Below are 12869 nucleotides of genomic sequence, written 5' to 3'. Positions count from 1 at the left end.
CCTCTNCCAAACCTTTGCATTAGCTTTGACTGCATTTGAATATTAGTTTCCGTCAAATATTTCAAGTTTTCGGAAGCTAAACGTCGCATTTTTATTTTGATGGACAGTAAAGTTGGAATAAAGTAATCAAAGAAAATATTTTGTTCTCTTTGAAGGAAGTCGATAGCTTCTGCGATAGGTTGCATTACTTTTGCATATTCTTCCAAATACTCAATTTCTTCCTCATTGAAAGTAGAAATTTCCAGCTTATAGCATAGTTCACGTAATCTGTTTTTGACTTCTATTAACTTCTGAACCGAATCGTACAATGAGTTCCATCTTGTAACGCAAGGCGTAACCAGATTCGAAGATATAACTGTTTTTATTATTTCCGCAGATTTCGGCCTATTACATTTATTCCATAATTTTGTACACCTGAGTTAGCAAAATGTAAGAAGTTAATATATGTAAATGTTATAGATTTAACCTTATTTCCTTAGAGCGTCATATACTATTTTTTCATTTATACTAAACTACCCTATAATAGGACCAAATATGCAAGATACAATCTCTGAACATTTGACTGAAATCTATACAGTAGTTTTTGAGTTAAGTGCAATCATGGAAACGGCTATTATTTTACATATGTAGATAATATATTAATTTCACATTAAAAAAAAAGTTCTTAAATATGGTGTATGGCGCGGAGGCATGGACAAAGAAAGCATCTGATGAAGCGCCTCTTGGAGTTTTCGAGAAAAAGATTCTGCGCTAGACGTAGTGCATTGAATTAACATTCAGCGGCTCCGCTGGCTAGGTCATGTCGTTCGTACGGACAGAAACGCTCCAGCTCTTAAAGTATTCAACGCGGGTCGCGATGCTGGTAACAGAGGAAGAGGAAGGCCTCCTCTGTGAGTTTTTTCTAACTATCACTAAACTTTTAGTGATAATGCAATTTGTTTTTCACTATCACAAAACCTTCAGTGATAGCGAAATTTTTGTTTCTCTATCAAAAAATTTTCAGTGATAATGAATACTGCATTTTAACTATCACTGAATAAACAGTGATAGTGCAATTCAAGTGGTAGTGCAAAAATGCCCAACCCTGAACTCATATTAATTGATTAATCGCACAATCTGCTCTTAAGGGCTCGGCGCTAAAAATTAAATAACAACCTATAATAAGGCGAGATCAGCTATTTCCACAATTTCTTTAAAATCGCCTATAGTGTCTGAATGATTTACATTTATGTTGTTGTCATATATTGAGATACTCAACGTTGATAACATACTGTTTGATATTGGAAACGTTTTGCAGCAGAAACTATTATCCTTCATATAACACTTTATTCGAACTATTGAATTAAGGTTTTCCAACATCATCCTATTTCGAATCTTAGTTTTTGTTGTGCTTTGTCAACAAAGCATGTGAGTGCGGCAAGGATAATAAAATGAATTTACTTACATTTCCAAACATTTTATTGCCTGTTGCGGTTTTCACTCCGTAAGCAATTATCCAAAATTCTGCAGAGTCGGATGGAATGGTTCTGAGAAAAGTTATTCCGTGGGAAAGTTAAAAGATTTAAATATTCAGTTTCCGCTGCTTTTCTTTCCTTCCAAGTTAAGTAGTGAATTGGAAGGTCCTTGAAACTCGCCATCTTGTGCTTCACGCACTTTTCTGGTGACAAAATCAAAGCTTTTTTAAAAGTATTAATTGACTAGGTAATCGTTTCAAAAGTTCTTCGATTAGGGTGATCAAAATTTTTTGACAGTCTTTTAATATGATTGTTAAGTCAAATTTATCACGCAGTTCATTAGCCTCTTCTGTAAAATTATCGTGGAAAACTAAGTTTTGTATATTTTTATAATTCGGAAAAATTTATTTGAAGGGAAAAAAATCGCCAAAAATCGCCAATGGTGATTTCCTAAATTTTTACGCGCAAATATCAAAAAAAAAAAACGCCAAATTGGCGCGAAATCGCCAAATCTGGACACTCTGGCAATTACATATGTATGTAGATACGTCCTCTCCGAGCCGTGTTCTCTTGGGAGTACCAATCCCATACATGAACAAGAATGATAGAATACAAGATTGCGCCGATCAGATTGTGTGACGTCACACTGGTGCAATTGCGAGAGAGAAATGCCAAAACGTGAGCAAGAACGGAAGAAGAAAAAACGTTGCAAGGAAAACGTAAACAAGTTGCACCAGTGTGACGTCATGCAAACAACGATGCTGTCAAATTCGTTAAGAGAGGAATAGCGGTCCGAGATCGGCGCAACCTTTGTATTCTCTCAATCGTGATACATGAACAATATGCAAGTGCACACATTGTGCAGTTTTACAGAACTCTGGTCGATTAGAATGCTGTTGTATACAGTGAGGAGCAACAAGCTTAAGCAGCAACGACACTTTTCGTAGGTCCATACGTACATTTGCATTTATATACTACGTTAGGGTGCCCATCGATTTTTTTTTTTTTAATTTCAAAACCCTACCCTCTAATTACTTTCATTTTTTTGAAAAATATTATTGCCTATTTTATACATTTTTCAAGAATCATTTAGAGGTCGCGACTTGTCATTTTAGGTCAGAAAGTACGGTTTTATAGATTTATCAGTCTTTGAATGATTAGTTTTAATATCGAACATGTTTTGAAAAGTGGATTTATAGGCCTTTAAAATGATGTATTTATAATAATTTCCACAATTTAAAAAAATTTAGTACTGTTGAATTTATTTTCAAATAAACGGATAGCTCATTTATTGCAATCGCATAAAAATTGTCGAAGTTAGGCTACTTTTCTTAAATACGGCCTAGGATTTATGTGTGTATGTACCGGACTTTCAGATCCATTTAAAGCATTTAAAGCATTTAAAGGGGCTTCTGCCGCAAAAACGTTGCAAATAAAAAGATTTTCGTGAAAGCGATCGACAAAATGAATAGATACATTTAGATATTAAGTGGGAAAATATTTTTTTATTAAACAGGAATTAACGGGTTATAACTAAAAATCGCAGAATTTTTAAACACTTGCAGTTTTAGCGTTCTTTATCTTAAATCATAGACAGACCGCAACGTTGATCTGATCATAATTGTGCCTTGGCAGACGGCAGTAATGCGAATTAACAAGCCGCGAGGTCGTGGGTTCGAGTCCCACGGCCAGTAGAATTTTGATTGAATTTCTTTATTCATTCAATTATAACTTCTAAATTTTTAATGTTGTTTTTGGTTAGTTGTTGTTGAATTTTTAAATAACATTAACCTCTTAAGATTAACCAATAATAAATAAATAATGTCAAAAAAAAATGAAATAAAATAAAAAATAAAGATTTTGTAACAATCGCTCGAATCGAGCAACGTAAAAAATAAACGTTGGCCAATAACTGTTATCAAACAACGTAGAAAATAAGCCTTGGGTTATAACTGCTATTAGCGAAATAAAAAATATTTTTCATCTAATACTCCTTGTGGAACACGTTTTCATTAAATTTCAGAATTCAGGCAATGTTTTCAATTTCCAAATTCGAGAAAACAGTTATTTTTGGTCCTTGAAAAATAGTCCTGGTAAATCCAATTCCAGCTACGCTGACCACAGTATTTTTGCGACGAACACATTTCCGCAAAAATACAGAGGTCAGTGCAGCTGGAGTTGGACTTACAATGGGTTATTTTTTGATGAAAAAATTACATCGACCAGATAGCCATAATAGGCCCGATTATTTTTAAACACAAACATTTTTAAACGATGGTGTAGTGCACGGACTTTACCACTTTATTGGTAGTTCTACCAACTTTTTAGCTATATTATATTTTCTACCATTTTTACCAACACAGACTAAAATTCTGCCAATATTTTGCCGAAAGAAAGCAAACAGATTTAAGTGAACATATACATACATATATTTTGTCATCGAACACACCTTAAATAAAATTTAAAAGTTAACTTTGACGGAGAACAATTGCTTGAGTCTCCCTCCTATTAAATTAATACAGGGCCCGAATCAGGGCATCCGAGATCGAACTAAATTTTATACGAAATTTCTTTTTGAACCTTCGGACAGGAGTATAAAAACAACAATTACACGAAAAAATTTTACGAACAATGCCAGTAATAATTGCAACAAATACATACATATGCGATCAATGATAATTAGCAACGAAATTCAAAAAGATATTGTTTGCACATTATGTTTATTTATTTATTTATTTTTAATAATTTTCATTTAAAATATAATTCAATCTATAACAGAAACCTAAATAATAAAAGTTTAAAGGCTTGCACAAATTGCAAAAAAATTAATCAAACTTCAATAATTGGCATATTTAGAAAATTTTCGGATATACAGTTTTGTAGCCCATTCAATTGAAGTGCAAGTTTCAAGTCGTTAAAAATTACCGTTGATTTTCTAGATTTTTTTTGTGTAGGGTGTTGCGCATTTTTATCCATATAACACATGATCAAAAAATTTTTTTTTTTTAAGAAAAACAGCAACACCCTCCAGAAAAAAATTCTAAAAAATCAACGATAATTTTTAACGACTTGAAACTTGCACTCTCTTACACTACAATTGAATGGGCTACAAAACTGCATACCCGAAAGTTTTCTAAATATTCTAATTAAAATTTTGAAATTTTGATGACAATTTTTTGAAGTTTGATTAATTTTATTGCAATTTGTGCAAGCTTTTGAACTTTTATTATTGTGGTTTCTGTTATACATTGAATTATATTTTAAATGAAAATTATTAAAAATAAATAAATAAACATAATTTGCAAACAATGTCATTTAAAATTTCCTTGCTAACTAGTTGATCGCATCTGTATATCATTTTGACATTAAGGTTCATGAAGGCGTAAATCCAGGTGTTCTGGTAACGCCATCTTTTATGAATTCGCCATATTTTATCCTATTTGAGTAAAAACCATCTGATATTGTTTTTTCTAAAAAATCTACCAACTTCTACCATTTTTTGTATGTAAAATCTACCAATAATCATTTTTTCGAAGTCCGTGCACTGCGATGGTGTAGTGGTAAGCAGTGCGCGCTTTCACTCATCAGCCCCTTGGTTCAAGCCCTGGTCAAAGCAACATCGCAAAAATTTAGGAAAAAAGGGGTTTTCTTAACAGCGGTCGTCCCTCGGCAGGCAATGGCAAACCTCCGAGTGTATTTCTGCCATGAAAAACAGCTTCTCATAAAAATACAATCGCCGTTATTAGTCGGCGTAAAACTGTAGGTCCCTCCGGTTTGTGTGACAACATCAAGACGCACGCCACAAGTCGGAGGAGAAGCTCGGCCAAACACTAACATATGTGTAAGCGCCAATCTATTATTATTTTTAATCAAATATAAGTATGAATTTTTACTATGCATTATTTCTCTCAGTGTAAAAGACCATGTTTGCAAGAACGTCTTAAAGGCCCAAAATATGACATTTGTAGGTATTTCCACAATTTCCGACGCGACTTAAAGCATAGGCACACGGTAGCGTTGATCCGGATTAACTCGCCTCGCCCCACTCAGTGTTATACCAACATCCGTTCTTTTTTAGCAGGAGGCCTTAAGGCCAGGTATGAAGACGCAAAGTGAAGGTAAGTGCAGCAGTGCGTCAAGAGCAGCGCCAGGTGTCGAAAGCTCCCCTACAGCACGCGGCGATTGTTCTTTGAAGTCTAGTAAGCAATATTCCACGTTATTGATTGAGAGTCTGCTCCACCACACCACTGACAGAGGATTCCCTTTGGTGACAGACCCCACGTGTGCTTCACGTGTGATTTGTATACACAAGGCCGTATTTAGGGGGGTTATAGGTGTTCTTTAACAATACCCGTGTAAAACAAGTTTCCAAATTTGTGCAATAATAAAAAAAAAATTCAACAAAATTTCGTACAAATTTCGAGCTTTTTTAAAAATTCTACAAAATCAATCGTAGTTTTTAGCCATTTGTAAATTGTACTTTATTCTACTAAGATTCAATGGGCTACAAAACTGCATACTCAGAATCTAATTAAAAAACTCGAAATTTTTACCAAAATTTGTTGAATTTTTTTTCTAAATTGCATAAACTTTTAAGGGAAGTGGCACTCGATTGGTACATTTGTACAGATTGCTACATTTTTATATTGGGCTATTGGTACAAAATAAAAAAACAATTGGAAACTTTTTTTTGTAGTCAAAAGATTGGGACAATACAGCAATGTTCTACTGAAAAATTTCAACAAATTAATTTTCGTGATTGGGATAAAGAAAAATATTTGGGACACGATTTGCACCAAATTTTGGCAAATACCCAATTGTGTGACAGTGCCTTTGAACTTGTATTTATACGGATGTTGTTAAAGAATGATCCATAAAAAACTAACCAAAATTAAATAACAACAAAACTAATATTTTAAAACTTGTCAAAATTTGGTGCGGCCATATTTTTTCGACTGCTGTACATAAGTTGACTACCATTACTCGGCCGTGCAATCATAGTAGCACAACATGATACAAAAAAGAATGTAGTTCCATTTAATGACGTTCGTTGTTGTTGTAAACCATTTGACTTTTAATAAAACTATGACATTTCCTAAAATTCATGCTACCTGATCACCAGGAACAATATATATATTTTTTTAAGCAGATGATTTCCTCAGTTAACTTAAGGATGTGGGATATGACGGACTTGAAAATTTTGCCGGCTAAATACATAATTTCGAAAATGGGGTTGCCGAAACAAGGTTTCAGAACGCAAGAAGAAAGTGATCAAAATCATACTTATGCCAATTTTTTATCATTGGAAACTTTAAATCAACAAGTAAGAAAGTCTAAGTTCGGGTGGAGCCGAACATTAAATACCCGGCGCAAGTATTAAATATATGTCTTTTCACCTTTCCGAAACCTACCGCTAGATGGTAAGCCGGGGTGTATCAATTTTGAGTAAATTAGCGTCCTTAAATTTCGAAATATTGCAGTTTCAAGCATTTATGAAAATTACCGTCTGCTTTTATGTGGCAAGCGCAACAAAAACACCGAGTTTGGTACAAATTGATGGAACGGTTACCGATATACATATATGTGGTCATAAGTGGGCGGTGCCACGCCCATTTTCCAAAATTTCCCCATAAACGTATTTCTTGGTAAAGAATTGTTGCGAGCATCAATTTTGAATAAGTTATCTCTAAATTACCGTTATATGGGATGTGGGCGTGGTTATTGTCCGAGTTTTTAAATTTTCGGCCATTTAGTATGCTGTATCAAGGAAAACAACTGTGCCAAGTTTGGAAGAAATTGGTGCAGCGGTTACCAAGATATACACATGTAACCATAAGTGGGCGTGGCTACGCCCATTTTCCAAAAATTTATAATATTCTTATTTTTCGTCTAAAAATTATTGTAAATATCAATTTTGAGTGAATTATCTTCAGTAGTTACTAAAATATCGCAGTTTTCGTATTTCTGGAAATTACCGTTATATGGGAAGTGGGCGTGGTTAAAGTCCGATTTCGCCCATTTTCAATACCAACCTACCTTGGATTAAGGGAAACCTACATACCAAATTTCGTTGAGATATCTCAATTTTTGCTCGAGTTATCGTGTACACGGACAGACGGACAGACGGACAGACGGACAGACGGACGGACAGACAGACTTGGCTTAATCGATTTCTCTATTCATTCTGAGCATTTATGTATACATTTGTCTATATCTATCTCGATTAGTTTTGGCTGTTACAAACAACCGTTATGTGAACAAAATTAATATACCCTTGTGCACAAGTGCGCTCGGGTATAATAATTGTTACTAATTAACATACCGAAGTGGTCAAAAGGCTTATGGTCTGATTATGCATACTTCGCATAACTTCGCACAACTTGGCATAAATTTCAAACTGTAATTTCGTATGTACTTTGTATATATTCCATTACCCAAAAATTAGCAGAACTTTTAAAAACTGAGCGATCTGTTGAGTTTAGATTTTGCTTCACATTTTCTTAATTTACATTTTTATTGCACTGGTACAAATGGTTGTGCGAAGTTATGCGAAGTTTGCATAGTCTGACCTTTAGGCCCAATTTCAGATGGCCTTCTTAAGTAGAGATTGTTTATTAGCTTTCACTATTCATTTTCAGATCATACATTTAATCTGCGCTTAAATGGCCAATATTGGCTATTTAAATATGAGATATGCAACCCTGGGTTTGTACCAAACAACCAAGATTGAGTGGTAGGTTGTTTAATCAATCCCACCAAATCCCACCAAAAAACAATCAGCTGTTCAGCACAAAATATAAACAAACAAGCAAATGCAAGAACAATTTCAGGGAACAAGCAGCAGTGCTGCCAATTGATTGGCATATTTAAATAAAGTTGATCTGAAACCCAACGAAAGCTAAGTGGAATTTAAACAGCAATCCACAGCTAAACTTAAGTGCCGTTTAAATATTCATCTAAAATTGGCCCTTAGGGCCTGTTGTTCAATGTCTGATTAACACAAATCGGAAGCTCCGGTTAAATACAACAACTACTTTATCGATCACATGTTATATGCATGACGTCGAAATCTTCGATAATGGTGTACTGGTGATAGCCATACATTGAACAACGGGCCCTTAACTTTGATGAAAATACTTCAGTTTAAGATAGACTTTACATTTAAACAACTTTTCTATTTAAAGCAACAAAATAAAATCTTTATAAGAGCTGTTTTCATTATATAAATAAAAATAAAATATATAATGTAAAAAAAATATATTTTTTAAAAACAAGCTTTTATTTAACATGTACAGTCAAAGGAATAAAATAAAATAGAGTAACAAAGGTTTTTTTAGCAAAAGATTTTTAAAACTGCACTAAAATGAATAAAAGAAAATAAGTTAAGCTTTCGTCAAAGTTACTGGACGTCATTAGGGACATTTTACCTCCGGTTTGTGTTAACCGGATATTGAACGGCCCTTAGTCAATTGTTGTCGTTTGACAGCGTGAAACTCTCTGCAGTGCGTTTGCGATTCGGTTTCAGCGTTCTACGCAAAAATTTGTTAATCAAATAATTTGGTGTTAAAGACATAAATCGGAAAAGTGCTCTAGCAACGTTACAAAAATTTTAATTTCCCATGCATTCGTTTAAAGAGCGTACGTATATACATATGTACGGATATACAAATCGGCGATGTTTTTCCAAAACCGCCCATCGACCAATTGCAAAACCGCCTATTTTAGGCACTCAAATTTTTTATTAGAGCGAAAAAACGGGTTTTCTTTGAAGGCATTGCCTTGATAGGCGGTATTTTCTCTAGCTATTATTTTACAAATCTGTTGTTTTAGTAACGATTTTACGATTCTTATGATAAATCTCGATGCCTGGAGTTCAGGGTTACCAAATCTCGTTTTGGTCACAATGGCTATTTAGGCGGTTTTGAAACTCGTCGATGGGCAGTTTTGCAAAACCATCGACGCTATGCATGTATGCTATGCACTTATGTTAGCTTTTAGTTTTAACGTTTTCGCAGCTCCATATATTTGTCTTCATCTTAAGCAGGGATCACTTGATTTGTACATTTTGGCAGGTACAGAGTGGTGTTGTTCGGAAATTCTTTTATTGAGCTGAACTCAAATTTCTAAACAACACCACTCTTTCACTGCCAAAATGTAAAAATCCGCACAAATGTACAAATCGTGAGATCTTCAATTAATAGCATTTTACAACGCTTTCCTCAACTTGCAATGTTGTATGTCCAGACCACCATTTATACTATAAATGTAGCAAAGCTATTTATGACAAATTGTAGATATCAACCTAGTCTAGATATGAACCTCGTTGTAGGCATCATATTAAGGAGATACAATTAGAAGACTCTAGATGTCGCCCCGCCAGAAGAAATTAAATATTGCGCCTAAATATATGCATTATTTACATACGCTACAGCGCAAATGGACGACACGCCATTTCTTTAAATGAAATTAACTGCTGCTATATGTATGTACATATGTACGTATGTATGTTTATACTAAACGTGAGCAAACAACATTTTGCTTGCAAAGTCTTCTGTTCTCTTTCACTGCAAGTTGAATTATTTTAATATCTATTGCAAAATTTTGTACAGACAAGACTAAAAAGTAGAAAATAAATAAAATAAAATACAACTTTTTAATATACAACGCTTTTATAAATGGACTAAAAATTATAAAATAATATTTCTTAGTCCAGTAGAATTTGTATAGATAACTTTTGAATTTGAAATTTTAGCAGAAGTCATTATAAACAATTTATGAGATTGAAAATGAAAAGGGTGGGGCGCATGTAATAGACCTGAATTGATATGAAGGGTAATATATGCATATCCACCTTCATACATGTAACGACCGCTTAAAATCGATATCAAATTTGTACTTTCTCTGTAGAAATTTTAGCTCTATGTTTTGTAGTTTGACTATTGTCAATTAAATCTAATGTTTTGTATTGCATCCGCTCCACGTTTTTAGTTTTCAATCTCATAAATGGTTCATAATGACCTTTGCTAAAATTTCAAAATCAACAACGGGCCCTTAGCTTAGATGAAAATGCTTCAGTTTAAGATAGACTTTACATATGTATAAAGAACTTTTAAGAGAACTATTTAAAGCAACAAAATAAAATCTTTATAAGAGCTGTTTTCATTATAAAGGTTTGCTCAAGCAGCAGCGGCATGGTACTGCGCGGTAAAACTCCGTATTTCATGTTTGCTCATGTATGGATATACATATATACATTTTTATGTAGTTAACTTACATACCCAGTAGAAATTTTATGCATACGACATCGCTGTTGGTGGCATGAACTTGCTGCTATGTATACATGCCACTATAAATGAACCTTCATTTCCATTTAACACGTGTGGTTTTTCAGAGCGTATGCGTACTCTAACCACACACTTGTATAAAAATGCATTAATGGAACAGTATTAAAGCATTCTTACAAGATATGTATCCCCATATGCAAATGCTACGTTCTGATACATTTTTAAAATATGGTACGTATGGGTACGTACAAAAAAATAGTATTTACATATGCAAATCCATATCTTGTAAACGCCCGTTGGTGCTGAAAATATTATCGCACAACACGTCCGTTCAATAAAATTTTTGTACAAGACTGAAAATATTACGAAAAGTCCACTGCTGTATAGTAGTCAAATTTATCAAGAAACATACTTAAAACAACAACAACGTACGTTCGCCTGCAGTTCGCTGGAATTTGAATTTATTTGTGGATATTCATGACTGCGCATGAATTGTTCACACTATTTAACTCATACAGCATACATACTTTATGAATGCACACAACCGATTTCTACTGGGCACATACCCAGTAGAAATACTATGCATACGACATCGCTGTTGGTGGCATGAGCTAGCTGCTGTGTGTACATGTGCGTATATAAATTTCAAAATAATTTGCAAGAATCTCCACATACACAACAAACATGCAACCTAAATGTATACTATGCACTTAGGTTTAAATTTTAACAATTTTGCAGCTCCCTATGTTGATCTTCATCTAAAGAAGGGATCACAAGGATTTACGAAAAAAAAACTATACGCAAACGATTGGTCATCGTTTGGTCAGGATTGGTCACTAATTTCCATCGTTTGGTCATTAACCGTTCTCTTGTTATTCAATTTTCAAATTAGGGGTTGAAAATTTGATGTGCTAGCACCCCATCCAAGCATTTGTGAAAAAAAATATATATGGAAACGATTGGTCATCGATTGGTCAGGATTGGTCACTAATTTTCGTTTCACTTATTTTCATCGTTTGGTCATTAGCCGCCTTTTTTAATTGAATTTTCGAAATTGGGGTCGAAAATTTTATGTGCAAGTACGACATCTAAGCATTTACGAAAAAAAAAACTATATGCAATCGATTGATGAACGATCGGTGAGCATACAAAGAGAGAGCATGTATGTACAATGACTATGTTCTCTGTTGATATGAATTTGTGTAGTGTTCAATTTTCTCATTGAGCCATTAAACAAATTTGTTATACCGAAATAAGTCGCAGCACTAAAAGTGAAAGTACATACCATCCATTCCGATAGCGTCACCGCCACCGTCAACGATGCTTATGCGTCAAGTTACACACAATTCGTTTGACATTGCGCCCTCTCTTTTACTTCTTTAGTCCCCTTTCAGACACGTCAAGTCTTGAAAGCAATTTTTTTCGCATTCTCTTTTGTGTTTTCTATTTGCTTCCACACGCATCAACTTTAATTACAGCAACAGGCTTAATGTCGAAACAGTTGAAGGTGAAACCAAAAGTCACAAATTTATACGCCGTCTGATAATTCCCTTTGAGACTGATTGATGATTTTTATAAAAAGCTAGTGTTTCCATGACAACTGAGCTTGTGATATTTTTCCAGAAAATTATAATTTGAAATGGTCTTAGGTTGCTTAACTAATGGTTTGTTTAATACATATATGGACAATATACTTCTATAGTAAAGTATAAACATTTCATGAGCATCCTCTAAAGTTATACTTAGAAACGTAAAGTTTGGTGCAGGATCTCTTTCGGCAAGAGGACAAATTTTCTAATGTACATACATACAATAATCATTTTGTAACGAAAAAACAAAATCATTCGTATTGTTACGATTATCCTCGAAACCTTGAGGGATTACCCAAATATACTCGGGCTCGTATCGCTGGATTGTTAAATAAATGCTAACGATGACCGAATTGTAGTACAGTTAACTTTATTGTACAACAAACAATTTACAATACTTGCTAATACAGTAAAAACACTTTACAATACTTGTTAAAGCAATAACAACGCTTTACTACTTGTTAACACAATTAAACTTATAGCTTGCTTATTCGCAACTCGATTCTCCGCTCACTTTACTTGTAGCTTGCTGACTTGTAACT

The 12869-nt window shown here is 34.0% G+C and overlaps 1 protein-coding gene across 1 annotated transcript in view; it reads right to left on the bottom strand.

Annotated features, from left to right (window-relative positions):
• Nucleotides 1-273: 273 nt before the first annotated feature.
• Nucleotides 274-12869, bottom strand: part of LOC108380986 (zinc finger protein datilografo) — a 180192-nt gene continuing 167596 nt past the window's right edge. The window contains exon 3 of the mRNA XM_017637402.1: nt 274-414. Within this exon, the coding sequence (XP_017492891.1) occupies nt 394-414 (21 nt within the window). The 3' untranslated portion in view covers nt 274-393. The remainder of the gene's footprint in view (nt 415-12869) is intronic.

The sequence above is a fragment of the Rhagoletis zephyria genome, unplaced genomic scaffold (genome assembly GCF_001687245.7).
Source record: "Rhagoletis zephyria isolate East Lansing unplaced genomic scaffold, Rhagoletis_zephyria_1.1 Rzeph_scaffold_00130, whole genome shotgun sequence".
NCBI lineage: Eukaryota > Metazoa > Arthropoda > Insecta > Diptera > Tephritidae > Rhagoletis > Rhagoletis zephyria.
This window is presented reverse-complemented; position numbering and strand designations above follow the sequence as displayed.